This window comes from Galeopterus variegatus, unplaced genomic scaffold (genome assembly GCF_000696425.1).
Source record: "Galeopterus variegatus unplaced genomic scaffold, G_variegatus-3.0.2 Scaffold5328, whole genome shotgun sequence".
NCBI classification, from domain to species: domain Eukaryota; kingdom Metazoa; phylum Chordata; class Mammalia; order Dermoptera; family Cynocephalidae; genus Galeopterus; species Galeopterus variegatus.
In genome coordinates this window covers 19,596-43,685 of record NW_007731439.1, presented here as the reverse complement: position 1 = coordinate 43,685, position 24,090 = coordinate 19,596, and the positions used below count along the sequence as shown (strand labels likewise).

Below are 24,090 nucleotides of genomic sequence, written 5' to 3'. Positions count from 1 at the left end.
CCACCTTTTAAATTTTTTAAATTTTATTTATTCATTTTTATTTAATTGTGCAGCCCCATCTTGCTCTTCTTAACCATCTGGGTCTATGGAAAGCTCCTGTCTCCAGCTGATACAACCTTACTTTCACTGCTGCAAGTAAGGGGTTTGGATTTTGTGCCCGGCATGTGCCCCTCAGTTTTGGGAAGTGTACGCTGCTGCTGGCTCTTTCTGAACTCTGCAGTTATGGCAGAGTGTCTGTTTCTTCTGCTTCTTCTGTCAGCCTCACCTGATCTCTGCTACTCTTGGCAGCCTACCCACCTTTTCTGTTTGTTTAGAAGTTTAGCAGCTGCATTGTATTCCATTGCAAGGATAAAAAAAAGATAACATATTTAACCATCCCTTTGCTGATGGACATTTAAGTTGTTTCCAGTCTCTCGCTAAACAGTGCTGTAATGAACATCTTGGTATGTGTATTTCTTTGCAAAAAAAAATTTTCAGGATGAACTAGCTGGCTCAAAGCGTCTGTGCATTTTAACCTTCGAAGGCTACTGTCCAGCCATCAGGGTTCCCTACCTTGTCCTTTGCTGCCAGCTGGCTGGAGGCAGGGGCTGGGCCCAATAACCTGGGCTGGTCCTTCCTTCCTGTTCCAAGGCTGGAACTAGAGACTATAGAGGGCCACCAAGGATGTTCTGCTTCCCCTGCCCACTCAGATCCTTTGACATCTCTGCACTTATTGGAAAAGACACTGACTCTGCCTGTAATTGAAGAGCACAGGAAAGAGGGAGGCAGGAAGGGAGATAAGGAAATTGAATTGGGCGCCCTGCTGCTGGTCAGTGCCTCGACACTTGGCTGAGTAGGCTCCTGCCCTTTCCTCTTGGTATCAGGGTCTAGGCCTCTCCTCTTGTCCCTGTTAGCCCCAGGCAGAACTAAGACAGGAAGGGCTGTCCCTGAGCTTTGTGACCAGACCTTGGGCTGCACTGCATTTCCCACCAAGGGAGAAAGGTCTCAGCAAGGCCACAAGCAATGTGACCTTGGACAAGTCCCTATGATCTGCCATCTGTAAAGCAAGAGGTCAGATGACATGGACCTAAGAAGCCATCCAGCTCTGACATCTATGATGATAATGTCAGAAGCTCAGGGGGTAAGAGGTAGCCCAGTCTGAGACCCCCATCCTCCTTTTCCTGTAAAATGGAGATCAGAGTAGCATGACTACATAGGACTGTTAATGAGAACTGGCTGCCACACATGCCCAGAACGTGGACAGCAAAGCAGAAATGGCTACAGTTCACCTCTCTGGGATCCAAGGTCAGGCCAGCAGAGGAGCCAAGGGTACAGCCAGCTGCATGTCCAGGGGGCCAGGCAGGGGGCTGCTATGGCCTATTCCAGGTGATTAGAGAAAGTGACCTGGAACAAAGAAAGTAAAAAAGATCTGGGGGAGAAGGAATGACCATTTCCCCTCACCTACCTCAGGCCTAAGGTCTTAAACCACTCCTAGCTGGCCAGAGTCCCAAGGTTCCAGACAGGACAAGCCCACCCCTAGGACTGAAGCTTGTATATTTCAGCTGCTCAGTACCACTAATAATTATTTGACTTTCTCATCATGGTGTTAACATACAAACTTTGAGTCACATACTGCTAAAAATACAGGCTGTGCAGAAACCCCAGAGAGGCCCCGTGGGGGCCAGTGGGTGGGTATTCAGGGCCTGGGCCTCATCCATGTCCAAGGGGGCCAAGGAAGGTGGAGTGAGGCAGCTACCCCAGAAGGCAGACCTGAGCTACCATCCTCCTCTGCTGGACCTCGGGTAAGTGATGTGGCCTCCTTGTGCCTCAGGCCACCCTCTGGAGGTGAGGGTGGCTTATCCACCCTGCCCTCCTGCCCAAGAATCCCTAGGGCACAGGCTCTGGGACTGAGATGGGTCTAGGGGTCAAATCCTGGCTGTGCCCTGAATGAGGGGTGTGTGTGGTCCTAGGCAAGTGAGTGACTGTGCCTCAGTGTCCTCAGCTGTGACATGGGGATAAGAACCCCTCAGGGCCTGGTGGCTGACTCACTTACCTGCCCCCATCCCCCATACTCACAAGGGGACAAGACCCATATCTCTCATCTGATGAGCCCCTGGAACCCAGGAAGCTCATCCCCAACTCTCACACTCGCCCCACCCCTGCCCTACAGGTGCACACTGCCCAAGTGAACCACAGCCCTGTGAGCATTCCTGCACATGCTGCTTCTTCCGCCGACACTAATAAAATACGGAAGAAACAAAGCAATTTAAAATTCCAATAAAATTAAAAACAAATCTTGGGCCGTGCAGCAGATTCAATTATGTAGCTGAATGCAGCCTGAGGGATGGACGGTTGGTCTGGTGCCGCCCCTGCCATGGGAACCAAGCCCAGGAGCGGACAGAGGCACAGAGATGAAGGGCCAAGAGGGCCAGACAGATTCAACCCGTTTATGATTAATCAAATAAAAATAAGTTCTGAGCCAACTAGGAAGGAAGGCAGGCAACTTTATCGCAGAGTATCTAACTACAGTCCACTACAAACAAACCTGATGGTTGATAACATCAGAGGAAGACAAAGATCCAAATCACTGCTTGTCCACACTGCACGGAGGTCCTGGCCATCCCAGTAAGGCAGGAAAAGTAAAAGGTATAAAGATTAGAAAGGGGGCCGGCCCGTGGCTCACTTGGGAGAGTGCGGTGCTGATAGCGCCGAGGCTGCAGGTTCGGATCCTATATAGGGATGGCCGGTGCGCTCACTGGCTGAGTGTGGTGCAGACCACACTGTGCTGAGGGTTGTGATCCCCTTACCGGTCAGAAAAAAAAAAAAAAAGATTAGAAAGGAGTAAAACTGTCTGCGTAGAAAACCCAAGAGAATAAGACTTCAGCAAATTGTGGATATACGATCAACATATGAGGGTACTTCAAAAAGTTTGGGGAAAAATAGAATTAAAAGATAGTACGAATCTTTCCATGAACTTTTTGAAGTACCCACATACAAATGCAATTGTATTCCTCTACAATAGAGGTTGGCAAACTTTTTCTGTAAAAAGCAGATATTTTCAGCCTTGCAGGCCATACAGTCTCCATTATAACTTATTATTTTTTTTTTTTAAAGATGACCGGTAAGGGGATCTTAACCCTTGACTTGGTGGTGTCAGCACCACGCTCAGCCAGTGAGCGAACCGGCCATCCCTATGTGGGATCTGAACCCGGGGCCTTGGTGTTATCAGCACCGCACTCTCCCGAGTGAGCCACGGCCAGCCCACCATTATAACTTATGAATGCTCTTGTTCTAGCACAAAAACAGCCATTGACATGTTAAATAAGTGGACGTGGCTGTGTTCCAATAAAACTTTATTTACAAAAGCAGGCAGCAGGATGGATTTGGCCCACATGCAGTAGTTTGCTGGCTCCTACTTTATACCAACGAAGAGTTGGAAAATGCATTTTACAAAGATACTATAATTTTTTCTCACAATTTTATTGAGATATAATTCACATACAATTCACTGATTTGAAGTTTAATTCAGTAGTTTTTAGCTTCACAAACTCATGCAACCATCACTACTATCAAATTCAAGAACATTTTCATCACTACAGAAGGAAACCCCAAACCCATTAGTAGTCACTTCCCATTTCTCCCCAACCCCCTCAACCTCAAGCAACCACTAAACTACTTTGTGTATGTATACAGTTGTCTCTTTTGGGCATCTCATACAAATGGACTCATGAAATACATGACCTTTTATGACTAACTTCTTTCACTTAATATTTTCAAAGTTCATCCATGTTGCGGCGTGTATCAGTACTTCATTCCTTATTGCCGAATAATATTCCACCATATGAATGTATCTTATTTATCCATTTATCAGTTGATGGACATTTGGGTTTTAACAACTTTTTTGGCTCTTATGAATAGTGCTGCTGTGAACATTCATGTGCAAATTTTTGCGTAGACATGTTTTCATTTCTCTTGCCCAAGAGTGGAATTGCTGGGTCACATGGTAACTCTATGTTTAACTTTTAGAGCAAGTGCCAAGCTGTTTTCTAAAGTGGCTGCACCATTTTACATGCCCCATAGTAGTGTATGAGGGTTCCAATTTCTCCAGATCTTCACTAACACTTGTTATGTCTTTTTAATCATAGCTGTCCTGGTGGGTGTGAAGTGGTATCTCATTGCAGTTTTGATTTGCATTTCCCTGATGACTAAGGATGTTGAACATTTTTTATGTGCTTATTGGCTTTTATATATCTTCTTTAAAAGAAATGTCTATTCAGCTCTTTTGCCCATTTTTTAATTCAGTTATTTGTCTTTTTTATTAAGTTGTTAAAATTATTTATGTATTCTAGATACAAGTTCCATATCAGATACGTGATTTGCAATTATTTTCTCTCATTCCGGGGTTGTCTTCTTCACTTTCTTCATGGTATCCTTTGAAATACAAAGGTTTTTAATTTTGATAATGTAAGAATGTCTTTTGTTGCTTGTGGTTTTGGTGTTTTATCTATGAAGACTTTGCTTAACCCAAGATCACAAAGATGTACTCCTATGTTTTCTTTGAGTTTCCTACTTTTAGCTCTTCCATTTAGGTCTGTAATACATTTTTTTTTTTTTTTTCCTATATAGGATCCGAACCCGCGGCCTTGGTGTTATCAGCACCGCACTCTACCGAGTGAGCCACGGGCCGGCCCCTGTAATACATTTTGAGTTAATTTTTGTGTATGGTATGAGGAAGGAATCCAACTTCATTCTTTTGCATGTGGACATTTAGTTGTCCCACACAATTTGTTGAAGAGACCCATCTTTCCCCCATTGAGTTGTGTTGGTATCCTTGAGGAAAATCAATTGACCATAAATATGAGGGTTTATTTCTGGTTCTCTGTTCCATTGATCTGTATGTCTATTCTTATGCCAGTACCACATTGTCTTGATTATTGTACCTTTGTAGTGTTTTGAAATGATAAAGTGAGTCCTCCACTCTGTCCTTTTTCTAGACTGTTTTGGCTATTCTGAGTCTCATGAATTTTAGGATCAGCTTGTCGGTTTTTGCAAAGAAGCCAGCTGAGTTTTTGATAAGGATTTGCATTGGATCTGTAGATCAACCTAGGGAGTATTGCCATCTTAAGTCTTCCAATCCATGAACATGGGGTATCTTTCCATTTATTTAAATAATTTCTTTCGACAATGTTTTAGTTGTCAGATGATGTTTTCCTCCTCCTTTGTTAAATTTATTCGTATTTTATTATTTTAATGCTGTTGTAAATAGAATTGTTTTCATAATTTCACTTTTGGGTTGTTTATTGTGACTGTATAGAAATACAGTTGAGGGCTGGCCCGTGGCTTACTTGGGAGAGTGTGGTGCTGACAACACCAAGTCAAGGGTCAAGATCCCCTTATCAGTCATCCGGTCATCTTTAAAAAGAAAAAAAGGAAGAAATACAATTGATTTTTGTATATTGATCTTGTATCCTGCAACCTTGCTGAACTTGTTTATTCTAATAGTTTTTTAGTGAATTTCTTAGAACTTTTTGGGTACAAGATCATGTCATCTGTGAATAGAGATGATTTTACTTCTTCCTTTCTAATATGAATGTCTTATTTCTTTTTCTTATCTAATTTCCCTGGCTAGAACCTTCAGTACAATGTTAAATAGGAGGGGCAAGAGCAGACATCTTTGTCTTATTCCTGATTTTAGAGGGAAAGCATTCAGTCTTTTACCATTAAGCTGTGTGTTTTTCATAGTTTATTGAGTGTTTTTATTATGAAGGGAAGTTGATTTGGCAAGTACTTTTTCTGCATCTATTGGGATGATTATGTGGTAGTTGTCCTTTACCCTATTAATATGGTATATTACATTAATTCATTTTGGGTATTGAACCAACCTTGCAATCCTGGGATAAGTCCCATTTGGTCATGTTTATAATCCTCTTTATATGTTGTTGGATTTTATTCAGTAGTATTTTGTTGATTTCTACATCTATAGTCATGGCGATACAGGTCTGTAATTTTTTGTGTGGTATCTTTGTCTGGTTTTGGTATCAGGGTAATACTGTCTTACAGAATTAGTTTGGAAATGTTCCCTTCTCTTCTCTTTTTTTGGAAGAGTTTGTGGGAAATTGATATTAATTCTTCTTTAAATGCTTGGTAGAATTCACCAGTGGAGCCAACTAGGCCCAGGCTTTTCATTGTGGGTAGTGTTTTGGTTGTTAATTCAGTCTCTTTACTTATTATAGGCCTATTCACATTTTCTATTTCTTAAGTCAGTTTTGGTAGTTTGTGTCTTTCTAGGAATTTTTCCACCTTGTCTAAGTTTTGGTACTATTACAGTGTATTAAGGAACCTAAAATAAACTGACAAAAGAGGTAAGTGACTTCTATGGAGAAAAATACAAGTTTATTCATTGATATCTTTTAAAAGACCTAAAAAAATAATTTAGACATACATCATGTGCATGGACAGAGATTCACATAGAAAAAATTCGATCCAATCCCTATATCTTGACCATTTGTATCTGTCTAACTTGAAAGGCTGATTTTGAATTGATAAGAACCAAGGGGACAAGAATGGCGAAAGCACTTTTGACAAAGAAATATAAGAGTGGGGAAAGGGGCTTATACTGCATGGCTTAAGGCTGAGACAGTGAGATAAGTACAGGGACAGAGGGGACCCAGAGGATGGAGCAGAGCACCTAGAAACAGATCCACACACATGAGCTCAATCTAGGAAAAAGCAAGGCTTGCAGAACACTGGGATCCTTATGCAGCACTGGGACAACTGGTTATTCATAGGGAATAAGTGACTTTGGATCCCTACTTCACACCACACACAAAAAGGAATGCCAGGCAGAGGGATTTCCAAGGGGCCGGCCTGTGGCTCACTTGGGAGAGTGCGGTGCTGATAACACCAAGGCCACGGGTTCGGATCCCATATAGGGATGGCAGGTTTGCTCACTGGGTGAGCGTGGTGCTGACAACACCAAGTCAAGGGTTAGGATCCCCTTACCGGTCATCTTTAAAAAAAAAAAAAAGAAAGGATTTCCAAAATGAGAGGAAAAGCACAAATAAAGGAAAAGACAAGCTGGACCACATTAAAATGAAAAACTGTGGCTCAGCAAAAGACACCATAAAAAAAATTTCAAGACAAGCCACAATTTGTGAGAGGGTGTCTGCAACACTTACAATAGACCATATCCAGAATAGACAGCCATGGATGTGGCTGCAGAAAGACGGTGATGGTGACAGGCAGGGAGCCAGCAGTAGGCGGGAGGGACGGCTGGATGAGCCAGCCCCACACATATGTGGATGCAGACAGACAGGAGGAGTACGTGGCTGGGAGGAGGGAGCAATGGGGCTGGATGGAGACAGGGGTGGGCAGCAACACTGGGGCAAGATGGGGAACACAGACAAAGCCCAGGGGCCTGGGTGCAGGCAGAGTGAAGTGTGGGCTCCCAAAGGCAAAGCCCAGTTAGGGAGCAGGCAAGGGAAACTGAGGTATAGGTGAAAGGAAAATAAGGCTGGATAGGGATTAAAGTACCCCCAGCCCCAGCTACAGGGACACTTTGGCCATTCCGGGGCCCCAGCTAGGGCCCTGGGGATGAGGAAGGCATGTGTGTTAGCTTGCACATGTGTGCGCACACACAGCTAGAGAATAACAGGATATTTTGTGCAGTGTCCAGTGATAACCACTACCCTCTGCTGCCTATTCCAGGCCAGAATGAGCTAGAAGGCAGCCAGCCAGTTTTTCTGAGTAGCTAGTGTGTACCAAGCCATCTGACATGCATTCTCTCATCTAATCTTACCACCACCACCACTACTGCCCAGGGAAACAGAGGCCAGAGAGCTGTGGTCACTTCCCCAAGGTTCCCCAGCTGGTAACCGAGGCACCAGGATTCATACCCAGTCTTACCTCAAAGGCCCTCAGGCCACCATCCTGTCAGTGGGCTGGGGGCAGGTCGGGGTCCCAGACACAGCCAGGAAGGTGCTGAGCAGCCACCCCTGCCCCTCTCCACGTCCTTCCTGGCAGAGGCCAGAGGACAGCTGTGTCGGCTCTGGCCCAGCCGCCTTCCCCACCCTCCTCCTGGGCAACCTCATTAAGGATTCTGCTGGTGCCACCAGCTAATTAGTGTCACGTTAATTGAGCATTCAGGAGGCTGCCACCTCCAAGGGCAGAGTGTCGCGCAAAGGGGAATGCAGATATGGAGCTGCTCCTCCCTGTGGGATGGGGCTGGGCCTGATGCCCAGGGACCCCTCTGTCTTGGAGAAGCCCTGGACACCCTCGCTCCTCAGCTCCAACACAGATAATGCCAATGATGACTTTCCAGGCCTGAATAGAGGTGGCAGTAGACAGAGCCTGTGACACCATGAGGAAAAAAGGACACTGGTGAACACCTACTGTGTGCCTGGCACACTTCTTGTTCTCCCTCTCCTGTGGGAAAGTGACAGCTCCATTCTATTTCCCAAAACACTGAGGTCCATGGAGGGAACCACTTCTCCAGGGACATTGCCCAGTGAGTCAGTAGGAACCTAGAGCCACAGGGTGATCCAGGAGGGCGCTTTGGAGATGGCAGACCCCAGTTCCAAACCTGAGTTCACCACTCCTAGCTCCCAGACCTTGGGCAGGTGACTTGCCCTCTCCAAGCCTCAGTTTGCTTATCTGTTAAGTGGGGCCAGCCCCAGAATGCACCTTGCAGGGCAGTGAGGGCTGGAAAAGGAGCCTCTGGCTGGATGCAGCCTGCCCCAGGCCTACCTCCTACGTTCAGTGGGGCAGTACCTGCAGGGACTGCTCATATCCACGGAAGATGCCTGTGGTCCCACAGAGAATCCCGAGTGTGGGGCCAGGAATTCTAGGCTGGTGCCACCCCCCACCTCCTCCTTGATGAGCAAGCACCACGTTTCATGCACCATGGTGCACAGTATTGGTCCCACAGAGAATCCCGAGTGTGGGGCCAGGAATTCTAGGCTGGTGCCACCCCCCACCTCCCCCTTGATGAGCAAGCACCACGTTTCATGCACCATGGTGCACAGTATTGGCAATGACTCCAACAGCCCCATGATGTATCCACCCCTTCATCCCTCGTACAGATGAGAAATGAGGCTCACGTTAAGTGATCTGCCCAAGGTCACCACAGCAAGTGGCAAAGCCAGGTGTCAAACCCCTGTGGCCTGATTCCAGCCAGAGTCCAAGCTTCTCACTGCTCTGTGCTCCCTACAGTACAGCCCCCAGCCCCTCCATGCACCCTGCCCCCATCCCACTTCTGGAAGGCAGTGGTGCAGCTGGGCTGCTCTCGTGTTTCCCTGTAGCAACATTAAATCCCACTCCAAGGGCTGGTTTTAATTGGCTTAATACACTCGTTAATAACTGCATCTATTTAACGTACCTGTAAAAGGCTCCTAATATCAAGTTAATGGCAGCGACAGCTCGCCTGGCACTTCTAGCCAGCCATTTAAATTTCCCAACAAGCCTTTAATGGAGGCCACGGTGGGTGGAGATGCAGAGCAGGGAAAGGGGCGGCCTAGTTCACATGGCGGGCACCTTCGTTTCTGCACACCCGAGTCCTGATTCTGTCTGGAGGCTTCCCCTACAGCCTCTCGAAGGCCTCAGGGCAGGGGCTTCTGTGGCCTTGGAACCATTGCTCATGCGATACTTCCCGAGCACCTACTGTGATGGTTCCATGTGTGTATTTAGATGTCAGAGTGGTGAGAAAGAGCAGCGTCTGCCCTTGAGGGCTTCCAAATGTAGCCTAGGAGACAAGTCAACAGACAGCTACACCCTAGGGGTCCTGGGGGGCACATCAGGGAATTGCCTGGCTGGGGAGACATCTCAGCTGAGACCTGGAGGGCCAGGAGAGCCAGCAAGGGGTAGGAGTAAGCAACACCGCTTACTGCATTCAGCTGGCACATAACGCAAGCTCCCACTGTGCACCAGATACAGCAGTGGGCACTGGAGCAGGTTGGGAGCAAAAACACGCAGTCCCTGCCTGGTGGACAACTCCTCCCAATCCCAGATTCACTACTTGGGATCAGGTACTGGGACCCAGAGAGGGTGCACTTCCCACCGGGGCATGGGGTGGGAGAGACAGATGGACAGACACAGAGCACATGAGCAGTATATCCAGGTGGCCAGTGCACGGAGGAGACACTTAAGTTGGACTCTAAAGGACAGGTGAGACTTTGGTTAGCGAGGGAAGGTGCATCAGCATGAGAACTGGCCTGAGTAACAGTATGCACAATGCCCAGTGACTGATAGCAGGAACCTGGGGAATAGATGACCGGGGTTCAAATCCTGGCTCACAAATCCTCTCTGCCACCAAGGGTCTTAAATTGGTGGCCCATGGGCCACGTCCTGCCCACCAGGCACATGGCCCTGCTCAGTGTTTTTCTTTTCTTTTCTTTTTTTTTTGGCATCTAGTCTGTCTGGGGATCCAAACCCTTGACCTTGATGTTACAACACCATGCTCTAACCAACTGGGCCAACGGGCCAGCCCTGCTCAGTGTTTCAACATTGTTTTAAATGTGAACACTTTCTGGGCAGGACATTCCCTCCACCCCACCTCAGTCCGTACCTGTCTGTCCTTTGAAGGGATTTGCGTTTGCAACCTCTGCCTGACACTTTGTTCCTTGAGTGTCTCAGCCCCTCTTCTGAAAGCTGGGGCCCTCCCAGAAAGGCAAAGCAATAGGGTTTGGAATAATGCCTGGCCTGGACGGAATACTCAGCAGAGGTGCTGTTGGTATATGAGAGGGGCCCCGGGACACCATGTTTGCATCCAGGGGCCTGGGGAAAGGAGGGTGGCAGAGGGGGGTCCCAACCAGGTGGCCAGAGCCTTGAATTCCACCCTAACCTGCTCAGACTTCACACAAACCAGGGCTCAGTGGAGGATTTTACAGAGAGGCAGCTAGTACCGTGGAAGTGGTGGGTGGGGCTTCTGTGAAATCATCCCCACCAGCAACCTGGCACTGAAGGTAGGCGCTGAGCTAGGCCGGCCCTGTACATGCCTCACAAAAACCCTCCAAGGCCAGCAGCAGCATGGTCCCATTTTACACGAGAGAAAACTGAGGCTCAGAGAGGGGAACGGTGCATCTGAGGCCACACAGTAAGTGTGTGGCAGAGCTGGGATTTGAACCAGGTCTGTGAGTCAGAGCCCACACTCCACCTTTCCACCTCCATCCCCACTCTCACCCTCCAGGTGCTATGAGGCTGCCCCCCAGCCTCTGTGCTCTACTCGGCAACAGAAGCTTCCTGATGAAAGCGGGCGGGGATCCAGGGAGGGCCAGCCAGCTGCTCAAGGCCAAGGGAAGTGGAGGTGGCTTTGATGCAGACATCAAGGGCAGGACCCAGGCTGGGGGCAGGACCCTGGCTGGGGGCAGGACCCTGAAGGGTAGGGAGCTTCCTAAGTCAGTACTCTGTCATGGGCGGCCACTGGCAATCACAGAAAAGCACAGAGAAGGAATAAAACTTCCCTGCCACCCCATAACCTCCTGCCCCCTTCCCAGAATGGGCCACTGTTGGCATTCGGGGCTTGTTTCTTCAAGTCATGGCTCTGCCTTCTTTGGTAGGGAAGGGGAGCACCTGAGAGGGCTGGAGCTGGGCGGCTGGAGAGAGCAAAGCCAGGCTGAGCTTTGGAACCTCCTCTTTGTACATGGTGGCACAGAACACATTCCCCACATCGCCAGTCTTCCCAACCCTCGGGTCAGTGCCCAGCAAGTCCTACTGCTGCTGAGGGCCTACTGGGTACTCCGCATCTCTGTACAGCCAGGCTGCTCCTAGGGTCTCCTTCATCCTGATGCCCCTCTGCCACCCACTAGCCTGAGGGGTCAGACTCCTAAGTCACCTACGTCAGACTCTGTCTCTCCTCAGCTCTGAAGCCCCAAAGTGGAGCAAATGCCCAGGTCCTCACAGTGGCCCCAGGGCCCGATGGTTGGCACTGTGAGCCCCCCACCTCTCCAATCTGTCATCTACCACCCCCCACCACTGAGTCTGCATCCCCAGACACACCAGATCCTTTGCACTTGATGTCCCCTCTGCTGAGACCACTCTGTCATCAGATGCCCCCTTGACTCCTTCCAATCTGTACTCAAAAGCTACGTTATCAGAGATGCCTTCTTCATGGATGCCCCTCTGTCCTGTCACTCACAGTCCTCCAGACCCTGCTGTTCCAGTTACTATGGCTGTGTAACAAATTACCCCAAAACTCAGTGGCGCCAAGCAGCCATTTATCATGCTCCAGAATACGGACAGGGCACAGGGGGATGGTGTGTCTCTGCCCCATGATGTCCCTGGTGCAGTCTCCTGAAGACTTGCTCGCTGACACATCAGGTGGTGGATGCTGGCTGCCAGCTGAAGCACCCACATGTGGCCTCTACGTGTGGCCAGGTTCTAAGGATGGACGTCCCAAGAGAGCCAGAGGGAGAGTGCTCCAGGTGGGAGCCACATTGCCTTTTACAACCCGGCCATGAAAGTCACACAGTGCCACTCCCGCTGCATTTTATTCAACAGAATAGAGTCACTGAGCCAGTTCAAATGCAGCAAAATTAGACTCCACTATTTGTGGACATGTTTTAAAACGACCACACCTGCTTCCTTCTGGCGTGTGGGGCTTGCTGCTGCCCGTCTCCCCTCCTAGGATGCCAGCTCCATAAGGGCAAGGGCTGTTTGCTTTGATGGCTGCCATATCTCCCAGGCCAGGTACGGTGCCTGTGCACAGGAGCGGCTCAGGAAACATGGTGGACGCGGACCTGGAGGGAGGCTCTGGAAGGCAGCTGTGCATGGGGCATGGCTTCAAGCGTCATGACTAGCAGTGACGGGCTCCCAGGATGGACGGGCCCACCTGGTCACAGCCTCGTCATCCATTCAATAGAATGTTCCCAAGTACCTGCTTTGTGTCCTATAGATGGTAGGGACACAGCTGTGAACAAGCCAGCTCAGGACACCCAGGTCTGCTGGGCGAGGAGGGCAAGCCCACAGCTGTCAGAGTCTGCTACAGTGTGTGCAGTGCTGGAGCCCGGGTGCTGACAGAAGCCCCCAGGGGACCCCAGCCCAACTGGGGGAGTCAGGGCAGGTGGGGATGGAAAGGTGTCTAAGCTGGGCCCTGGGATTCCCCAATGGGGCCGTGGGACCACAGGCCACCTCCCTTGCCCCACATTAATCCCCCATCCTCTCCACCACCACCATAGCCTGCCCCAGACAGCTGGCTCACCTGGTTCCTTCATATGAGGCCTTTTCCTATTTTTTTTTTTTTTGAGACCGGCTGCACCACACTCAGCCAGTGAGCATACCGGTCATCCCTATATAGGATCTGAACCCGCGGCGGGAGTGCTGCTGCGCTCCCAGCGCCGCACTCTCCCGAGTGCGCCACGGGCTCAGCCCGAGGCCTTTTCCTATTGTTACATTTACTAAAATGGGGCTGCAATTGCATTGAACACTCATGCTGGGGAGTGGTCTGGGGTCTTGGTGAAGGTCTGGAGCCTTCACCAAGCTGGGGTCACAGGGCCCAGGTGACCTGGGACCCCAGCTACCTCCACTGTACTCTGGCAGAAAAGGCTGGGCCTGAGGCACCCAGGGGTGATCTCAGGAGAAAGTCCTGCAAGGAACAAGGTGTAAAGCAGGGGCTACAGGGGCACTGCAGTCAGGCCAGGTTTGAGACAGGGGACTCTGGTGCCCTGGAAGCCCATGTCCCCCCTGAAGGTACCCATATTCAAAACATTGAAGAGCACTGAGCAGCCCAACCAAGCTTGTCTCCAGGAGAGACCGGGCTCAGGGCTGCCAGCGGCAATGTCTAGCAGGAGTGAGAGCCTCTGATGGGCACCTCCCTGCCTGCCCCTCGAGCTTCCAGGCTGACTCTGGTCCTCCTCAGGATTGTCGTCCTCCTAGTGCTCGATGAGCACTGTTGACCAGACGGGCAAGATGCCCCTTCTTCCAATGAATGGGGACTGGGAACAGGCATCTCTTTCTTCTTCTTCTTAAGGTTTTAAACACCTAATTTATTCCATCCATTAGATAGATTTTGTAGATTTAATCATTTTCACAGTTGGTAGCTCATTGGATACTCAAGATAAACTCCAAATGAAAGTATAATGGTGAGGACAAATGAGTTTTCACACCACAATGGCAGAAACTTGCTTGGAAAGAGAGTTTAAGAGGAACAAAAATACATACAGATATAATTTTTTCCCGGCAGCCGCTTTTGCTGACTCTAGTAGGTTACCACAGTTAATTTCACCAGTTTTGTTCATCTGTAAAATTGCATAAAAGTGACATTTTTGTGCTCATTATAGCAACTGCTGATTTATGGCTGGTAAATGAAGAGCTGGTGCCTTTTTTGCGGGACTCTCCAAGTGGCGCTAAGTGCCCATGAAATTGCTTGTATAATGTAGTTTAAACCCAATCTCAGAGAAAGATTCCCCCGTTGGCCAAAGTGACATTTCCATTCTCCACACCAAGTTTATTTTAGGCCACTTAGAACAGGGCAACCCCAAGCAGGGTCAGGATAGGGACCCGCAGCCAACCAGGGGTCGGCTCCACCTGCCCGGCCCAGGTTAGGCCAGAGAGAGAGAGCGGCACTGCCCCAGCCTCTGAGGGGTGCTCAGAGCCTCTGACTCTTGCCCTCCTGGCTGCCTCAGGACAGAAGGGAATGAGCTTTCTAAAACACTGGGCTGCCCCTGCCCCACCCCTGCATAAAACCTTCCACAGCTGCCCAATACCGTGGGGCAGGTCTTTTCCACCTGCCCCTGCTGTTGTTTGGGGATGGACAGTTCTTTTTAGTGGGGGCTGTTCTGTGCATTGTAGGATGTTTAGTGGCATCCCAGGCTCCTACCCACAAGACACCAGTAGCACCCCCACCCCCAGCTGTGACTCCTGCTCTTACCCTGATTTATTTACAGTTCCCACTGGAACATACTTCCTCCCCTCTGGACCTTTGCCCGAGCTGTTTCTTCTGCTGGAAATCTGTTTCTCTCCTTCCTCCTCAACCCTTCCACCATTGTCTCAGTACTTAACCAGGATGCTAGTCCTTCCAGAAAGCTGTCACTGAAGCCCTGGCTAGGTAGGCTACCTGCTGTCTCCACACTGCCTTTGCCTCTTCGTCACACGTTTTTCATCCAGCCTGGCCCTGAGGCCACGAGGACGGCGAGGATGGGCTCTGAGAGGCATGTGGTTTTCCAATCAGTGGGGAGGCCTAGAGAAGGTGGCAGGGTCTGCAATCTGCCCCAGCTGCAATACCAGTCCCACCTGGTCGGAAGGGCAGCATGAGTCCCTTGCCCCTTCCTCTCCTGGGAGGCACTTGCCCTGGGCAGATGGGGAGGGTATTCATACTCACTCCGAAAGCACCATTTTCTGCTAATACTGTCCACCACACATGACTTATGAAACCCTCACAGCCATCCTAGGAAATAGCATTAACAGCCGCATCACCCCTACTTTACAGATGAGGAAATTGAGAGAGTGGTGAAGTCTCTCTCCCCAGTCTCCTGGCATGAACATTACCTCCATTCCACAAGTGGGAAAACTGAGGCTCAGCTGGGCAAACAACTTGCCCAGGGCCACACAGCCCTATAACCAGGACTCCACCCAAGCCTGGCCAGCTCCCAAAGCCCAGGGTCTTTCCATCTGGTTCATGTAGCCCCCACCCCACCCCTGCCACCACTCTCCCTGCCCCCTTGGCCCCAGGGAAAGTTCCAGACTGCACTTGCGAATGTCTCAGGAGCAGGAGGGGCTTTGGATGGTAGCAGGGGATCTGCCCACCAGTGACCCACCTCCCCCATGGCAGGGCCAGCTGTGCCCATCATCAGTGGGGACAGTCAGCGTTGCACAAAGCATACCCTTCAGCCCCATGCTGACAGCTTACAAATAAGGTAGTGGCCACCATGCTAGCCTTGCAGGTGACAGGCAGCCAGGGTTGGGTTGTGGGGGAGGCAAAACCCCTCCTTCTCACCTGCCTCTTGACTGAGCAGGGTGAAAGCCAACAGCAGCAGCTCGCACTGGCACTGTCTCCCTGGCACCAGGCTGCATGTTAACCAGCCCATGAGGTCAGCAGGTTCATCATCCCATTTTACAGATAAGGAAGGGAGAGAAGAAATGAATGCCCACAGGAGCAGTGATAAAGCAAAAGGCAGACAACACCAAGGGGTGGCACCACCACAACTCGTGCCCTGCAGGTGGCAGCATGGCCTGGCATGTCTCTTGGGCAAACCATTGGGCATTTTCTCCTAAAACTGAGCAGATGCCTTCCCTGCACCCCAGCAATTCTACTCCTGGGCATATTCCCAACAGAACTCACCATACACATGCACTGGAGGCCTTAGCACTATTTGTATCAGCTGCGAACAACCCAAATGCCATCAACAGTAGAAGGATGAATACCACGCAGCAATGAGAACAAACTACTGCCACACACAGCCACCTGGATGAGTCTCACACACAGTATTAAGGGACAGAGGCCAGACACAAATGAGTTCACACTGTAGGATTCCATCCCACCACGTATAAAAACCAGGCACAACTGGTCCGTGTTGTTAGAAGTCAGGATAGCAGTTCACTTTGTTGGGGTTGGGCTGGGAGAGGGCACAGAGGACCCTCTGAGGACTGGCATGTCCTCCCTCTTGACCTGGGTGTTGTTACACACGAGTGTTCCTTTCATGAAAGTCCATCAAGGTTATGATGGGTGCAGTCTCTTTTTTGCCCATTATACTCTGATCAAAAGCTTAAACATTTAGAAGGAATAAAGGAAGGAAAAATGAATGGAGAAATGAATAAGGGAAGGGGCACTCGGCAGCTCCAGGAGCCCTGGCAGGGAGCAGCAGGGTGTGGCCTCAGGGCCCGGCCAGGTCACCTCTCACCTGTGCTTTCATCCTTGCAGGCGAGACAGTGGCCAGCTCCATGCATTCCTCCCGCTACCCGAGCCCGGCTGAGCTGGATGCCTACGCTGAGAAGGTAGCCAACAGCCCGCTGTCCATTAAGATCTTCCCCACCAACATCCGTGTGCCCCAGCACAAGCACCTCAGCCGCACCGTTAATGGCTATGACACCAGCGGCCAGCGCTACAGTCCCTACCCACAGCACACCACCGGCTACCAGGGCCTTTTGGCCATCGTCAAAGCTGCAGTCTCCTCCTCCAGCATGGTCGCACCCACCGGGCCCGCCAAAAGTGTGCTCAAGAACGCTGAGGGCAAGAGGACCAAGCTGTCACCGGCCACTGTGCAGGTGGGCATCGCACCCTACCCAGCGCCCAGCGTTCTGGGACCCTTGGCCTACCCCAAGCCACCCGAGGCGCCTGCCCCACCACCTGGTCTGCCTGCAGCCGCTACTGCCACCTCTGTCATCCCCCTGCAGGGCCGGGGCCTGCCCCTGCCACCTTCCAACCTACCCTCTATCCACAGCATCCTCTACCAGCTCAACCAGCAGTGTCAGGCCCCAGGCGCTGCACCCACTGCCTGCCAGGGCGTGGCCGTTCCCCACCCCAGCCCAGCTAAGCACGGCCCCATGCCCAGCTTCCCCAGCATGGCCTATTCGGCCGCTGCTGGTCTGCCCGACTGCCGAAAAGGCACGGAGCTGGGCCAGGGAGCCACGCCAGCCTTGACATTGGCTGGGGCCACCAAGCCTGCAGGGTATGCAGACAGTGGCCTGGATTACCTGCTGTGGCCACAGAAGCCTCCCCCACCGCCACCCCAGCCACTGCGTGCCTACAGCAGTAGCACGGTGGCCAGCAAGTCCCCCGAGGCTTGTGGGGGGCGGGCGTATGAACGGGTCAGTGGATCGCCCCTCAACTGCGGTGTGGGGCTGCCTGCCAACTTCACCGTGGGCCAGTACTTCGCTGCTCCCTGGAACAGTGTGCTGGTGACCCCCACCAGCGACTGCTACAACCCGGCGGCGGCAGTGGCGGTCACCGAGCTGGGGCCGGGGGCAGCCCGGGAGCTGGCTGGGCCTCCCACAGATGCCCTCTCAGGTCTGCCCAGCAAGAGTGTGTGCAACACATCAGTGCTGAGCAGCAGCCTGCAGTCGCTGGAGTATCTCATCAATGACATCCGGCCACCCTGCATCAAGGAGCAGATGCTGGGCAAGGGCTACGAGACGGTGGCTGTGCCCCGGCTACTTGACCACCAGCATGCCCACATCCGCCTGCCCGTCTACAGATAAGGCCTGCCCAGCAGACAGACGGACAGGGCGCTGAGGGGGAAGGCAGGCCGCAGAACAGGGTGGGCGGCTCACAGGGGCATTCAGCCCCACCCTATGCCCACTGATGCCCACAGGGAAGCCAGGCTGGCTGCTGCCTCACTACTGCCAGATGGGAGGTGGCGGGGCAACCTTGCACACCAAGGCTCCTCCCCCCATCAGCTGCTCCAGGACATGGGGAGGGCCCGGGGCAGCTGCTGATGTCCATGCCTTCCTCCATCTAAGCTGGCAGAGGCAGGGAGAGAGAAACCACTTAAAAACAAGAATGGTTCTTTGGGTCTCTGGGGAGAGGGGCTCAGGCCAGGGTGGGATGCAGGAGGAAATGGGATGCTCCAGAGTCAGGGTAGGGGTCAAAGCAGCCCCCAGGGGTCAGACAACTGGGTCTTCCCCCACAAGCTCCCCAGTCTCCTGTAAAAGGAGCAAAGGGGGCCTATAGGAAGTCACTGGGCCAAAGTGTCTTTCCACCAACCAATCCAGTGAAGACCACTCTGACAGAAGCCCCAGGGACTCCTCTCAGATTCTCCTCCCTGCTCACAACCCCACCCAGCCATTCCTTCCTAACACATAATTGCACCCCCATCCCCATTCTCCAAACCCTGGACCACCCCTTCCCCCTTCCCTCCAATACATCTCACAGGGCTGCTGGGCACAGTTGTGCAGGCTGTGCACTGCAAAAGGGCACCTTGTCCAAGGAGACACCACTTGCATCCTAGACTTGTATATTTATTACAATTTTCCGCATCTTGAGGAAGGGGCGCTATTTTCCTATTCGCACAAAGGCGCCATAGGGGCTGACAATGGGCCTGCAATCTTAGACCTTATTCAGAGGGACCTTACCTTGCCTTCTTCTTGGGGTGGGGGTGGGGGGAGGAGCAGTCTCCTGGGAGCCAGTGAGACAGCAATCCACTGGTTTTAATTGGGAGACCAGATCCAACTCCTTTCCTGCAAACCATTGTCCCAAGGCCTGTCTGACACCATTGAGTGGGGGAGGCAGGCAGGGGTTCCCCTATTAAGTCCCCAAGGCCCGAAGTCCCCCAGGTCCTGGCCCCTCTGGCGCTCCGGAAGCGGTACTGTATCTCTCTCCAAGGCCTGTTCAAGCACTAAGTGCATTTACAAATCTCTGAGAATGTTTTTTTATATACTAAAATTGACCATTATATTCTACTGTGAGAAGTGCAGTCTGCACTATATTGTTTTAAAAATGAAGAGAAAGAAAAAAAAAGGAAAACACAGATGGCGTCTCAGCTGTTGGATTGTTCTGTAGCTCTTGTTTGCGTTCATTCCTTCTGCCTCCCCTTAGGAGTAGAACAGGCTGTCTCCTCCCCAGCTGACCCAGCTTGGAGCCCAGAGGGACACAGGCCAGGAACCACCCAGCAGCTCCCGTGCATGGGGCACTTTGCATTTGGTGCTTCATTACTCCAGATCTTTTGAGGTGAACACTGTCATTTACCTTGTTTACTGTCAGCGCTCAGGCTGACAGCCACTTGGTAATGGCCTGCAGTCAGTCCACAGAGTGGCAGAGACAGAACCAAACCCGGTCCCCTCTGGTTCATTCCCTCTAGGGTGCTGTGGTGGTCTGGGAGTGGCATCCCCTCTTGACAGCCACTTGGTAATGGCCTGCAGTCAGTCCACAGAGTGGCAGAGACAGAACCAAACCCAGTCCCCTATGGTTCATTCCCTCTAGGGTGCTGTGGTGGTCTGGGAGTGGCATCCCCTCCTCCATAACTAAATTCCTTCCCAGTTCTTCTGTGTTCCTGGCAGGTTCCAAGCTTCCATGGTGGCAGTGTGGCTGAGGACAGGACAAAGTAGCTGGGCAGTGGCCATCTTCCTGGCTGGCTCCATCACAGCTGGGCCAGACACCCCAGCACACACTCACCCCCTACCCCTGGGGACTTGCAGGAGGTATCCTCTGCCCCAGGGAGCTCAGCATTTATCAGGCACTGACTGTGTGCCAGGCATTTTCATATATAATGTATCTTGTCGGATCCTCCCAACACCCTTGCAAGGTAGGAAGTGTTCGAGAGGAAGATACTGAGGCTCAGAGACAGTGACCTGTGTGAGGTCACACAGCAAATCCATGGAAAGCTGGGATTCGAACCCCACGGCACAAAGATTCTTCCTCACATCCTGTTGCTTCCTTCCGGCTCTTCTCCCCTAGCCTACCAGCCCAACATCTGAGCCAGGGAGAACTGGGGAGCCCCCAGCCTGAGGCAGGCTCCCCTCCCATGTACAGAGCCCTGCCCATGTGGCTGGCATAGTGAGGTCCAGGGCAGAGGTGATGCAGAGGGGACACCCTGGATTCGACCCTGTGGTGGGGGCATCCACCTCCCTTAGACCAGGCCCCTGAGCCTGGCAGCGCATTGGATCTGGTCCCCAGGAGTGTGCTGGGCTCTGGGCACCGGGTTTCCCATAGCCTCCCAGCAACCCACCATTCACAGAGTAGGAAATAGAGGTTCCAGGAAGAAGGGGCTGTGTCCAGGGGGGGTACCCAGGCCTTTCTGAGTGGGGTCAATGAGCCAAGCGCATCACCCCAGCCCATAGCAAGCAGCAGCCCAGGTGCTGCTAAGTGACGAGCTGGGAAAGACAGAGATCCATGCAAGGCCATGGGAATAACCATAAATAGTATATAATTAGCATAAATGGCAGCTGACAAAGTGCATTTATGGCCTCACTTGAGTCTCAAAACAACCCTATCAGGTACATATTAAAATCATGCCCATTTTACAGATGAGGACAGAGAACCTAGGAAGTGGCCACAGGGATGGTGAGAGGGAGCCATGTGTTCTGGCATCAAGCCCCACCACCTGCCCCCCACAACCACATGTAACCAAAGCTCGCCTGGGGGCATGTAGAGCCCAGGGTGGCTCCAGAGGCAGGCAAGTCCAGCAGGCCCAGCCTCTGGAGTGAGCTAGACTTGGGTTCCAATCCCAACATTGCTACCTTGAGTGACCCTGAACCAGTCCATCCCACAGATGGAATTCAAGGAGACAAGAGCACAGTGTGAGCATGGGGTGGGGTGGGCACAGGGCAGCAGGGTCTAGGGCCAGGATTAGGACTGGGCGGTGGCCAGTGGCTCACCCATTCCCAGGGCCCACCCCTGGGGCCACCCAAGCACCAATTTGGTCTCTGGGTCACCCAGGTCCCCACATCCTGGGCCAACCCACAGGAGGACATCAGGAGGGGGAAGGAGGCAAGACTGGGGGCCACTCTCTGGGCAAGGTCCCTCACATTTGGAGATCTGGGTCAACATACTACACTGGAAAGGCCTTCTCGTCCTCTGTGGGTGGGGTCTGTGTGCATGGTACACAGGGGCATGTGGCACAGACAGTCTGGGCTTGGCCCCAGGAGCCCAGCTGGGGTTCTACCCCTGTCCTAGCACTGACTCCCTGTGCGCCTTTGCCGGGTTCCTTCTCCCCTAGCCTCAGTTTCCCCATCTGGGGGCTGAGCTGGCCAATTTCAAAGGGCCCTCCAGTGTAGCCACTGTAGCATGCCATACCCCTGCCTTTTCTTTACACAATCACCTTTGATTACCACATTGATAGGAGCAGGACAGGGACAAAAGCAATGTTACTATCACAGCCTACAGTTACTGTAAGACTGAACACCATGCTGAGTGCTAACTAAAAATTTAGTCCTCACAACCACTCAGCACCATAAAGGTACACAAAGCGGTGTTACAGACGAGGCTAGCAAGGCCCAGAGAAGGGCAATCACTCTGTCCAAAGTCACACAGCTGGGGATGGAGAACAGAGAAGCAGCTGGGATAGAACACAGGCCTGTCTGATTCAGAGTCTGGCTCTTAACTGTGGCACTATGCAGAGAATACAAAACAACCACCAACCCCCACAAGTGGCCTGTTTGGCTGCAGAACCTCGGCCCGGTCTTGGGTCCCACAGCCCTGGCTGCCCAACTTCATGCTGCGTGAAGGAAACAGCGGGGAGAGGCGGCCCACTCCGGCCGCTCCTGCCAGAGCTGCAATCCTTTCTCTAGGTCTCTCTGTTCTGACTCTAAGATCCTCCTCCTCCCCATCTCACTGTCTTGGGCTGACACCCCTAGATCTGAGCTGTCCAATATGGTAGCCGGGTGTGCTGCACATCACCTGTGATTACCACCTACCTAGCTGTCAGAAGATCACTCCACCTTACAGAGAGATCAGAGCTGTCCCAGAAGGGTGTGGGGGCTCGGAGCAGATGTAGGTAGACGATGTTAGGTGGAAACCCACCTTTCCAGGGTGCCTCCGTGTTTTGTTGACTCGAATCTCCTCCATTTCCGGAGAGGAGAAGCTGAGACGAGTTCAAACTCCTGAAACTCGATTTGGAACCCCGGTGCTGCTCGGCTCGCTCGCTCGGAGGCAACCGGGACTCCAAGCCAGGCGCCAGGTGCGCTGCACTGCGCCTGCGCATCAAGGGTGCTCTTAAAGGGCCCGCGCTCCTTTCCCTCCCCTCCCCTTACCTCCTCTCTGGCCATCAGAAGGCAGTGCCAGGCCAGCGGAATAGGCGAGCCCCATGGTTAAAAAGTTTTCTGTTTAAATTACCGCCATCACCAGCTCTCCAAAGAGTGGCAGGGGAAAGGGGGAAGGCAGGAAAACTGGCCTCAGTTTCCCACTGACTCCATGTGTGGCCCTGAGTGACTTATGTGGTCTCTCTGAGCCTCAGTTTCCAGACCTGTCAAAGGGGGTGGTAGCACTTGAAGGGCTGGGATGGCAGCAGGTGATGTGTGGTGAGTATGACAGGGTAGATTAGTCCTGTAAGAGGGACCTCCCCAAGCACAGAGGGACCTAGTGGTTTGAGGATCAGATGGAGCTAGCTGCATGCTGATGCCACATGCATGAGCATGCGGCCTTGGCAAGTGAGGGCCCCTCTCTGAGCATCTATTTCTCAACTGTAAAGTGAGGCTAATATTTCAAAATATGTACCATGTGGCATTAATTCAGGAGATGAGTGGTCAAATCTTCTAGCACAGAGCCATCAGGTAAAAGATGCTCAATAAGGTTAGTGTGTTATTCCTACTTTAACCTAGTCCAGCTGATCTCCAAGCCACCTTGGAAAGTGGGTTTCCCATCAAAAGTTTGAGAAACAGATGTATACCCCACTCTTGGAGATGCACAAGTCACATTACCATATTCAAGACTCTGAAAGTCCTGCAAGCAAGATGTCCCTTTAGTTTTAGCCCAGCATTTTCCTAACTTTTGACCACATAAGTTTTTGTTTCTATCTATCAACATCCCAAGGAACAAAGAGGACTTTAGGAAATACGGAGTCCTACCTCTTGTGTTGCAACTGGGGAAACGGAGTGAATTCCTTCTCCTCTGTGGGCCTTAGTTTTCCCAATTGCAACACAAGGACTCAGTGAGTTTGTGGCAGAGCAAGGACTGGAACCTAACCCTGACCTGGAGTCACTGGGCTTCGTTTCTGGACCACTACATCCTGATTGGTCTTTGTCCACCCTGTTGAACAAAGCAGAAAAAAGGGAAGCCCAGATTTGAGAAGTGAGGATAAGCACCTCTATTCTGAAAAAGAGAAAACAGGTTCAGAGAGGGGAGGCAACTTGCCTGAGGGCACACAGCAACTTGGTCTTAAACCCTCCAGAAGACTCTTTCTCTGCTACTTGGAGGTGGGAGGGTTTCCTGTGTCTCACAGCCTCAGGGCACACCTAATTTGAGGGGCTCTTCCTCACCCAGGTTCCAAGTTTCCTGCAGGCCTCTGAGGAGGCCCTGATATGATCATAGCAGCCCCTGGTGGCCCATCTTCAGGATCTCAGCAGCCCCACCCTGCCTTGGCCAAGGACAGATTTGTGGGACCCAGGGGGTGCATCCCAAACTGAGGGGTGCTGAAAGCAAGGGAGATACCCTGATGTCACTGAGGACCTGGAGACGCTGAGAAGATCCCGAGCTGGGATCTGGGCACCTGGTTTGAGGCCCAGCTCCACCCCATCTCTCCAGTCCTCACC

At 51.7% G+C, this 24,090-nt stretch overlaps 1 protein-coding gene across 1 annotated transcript in view; it reads left to right on the top strand.

Annotated features, from left to right (window-relative positions):
* FAM222A (family with sequence similarity 222, member A) overlaps positions 1-19,373 on the top strand; it is a 66,639-nt gene extending 47,266 nt beyond the window's left edge. The window contains exon 3 of the mRNA XM_008589253.1: positions 16,829-19,373. Within this exon, the coding sequence (XP_008587475.1) occupies positions 16,829-18,105 (1,277 nt within the window). The 3' untranslated portion in view covers positions 18,106-19,373. The remainder of the gene's footprint in view (positions 1-16,828) is intronic.
* The last annotated feature ends 4,717 nt before the right edge of the window (positions 19,374-24,090 follow it).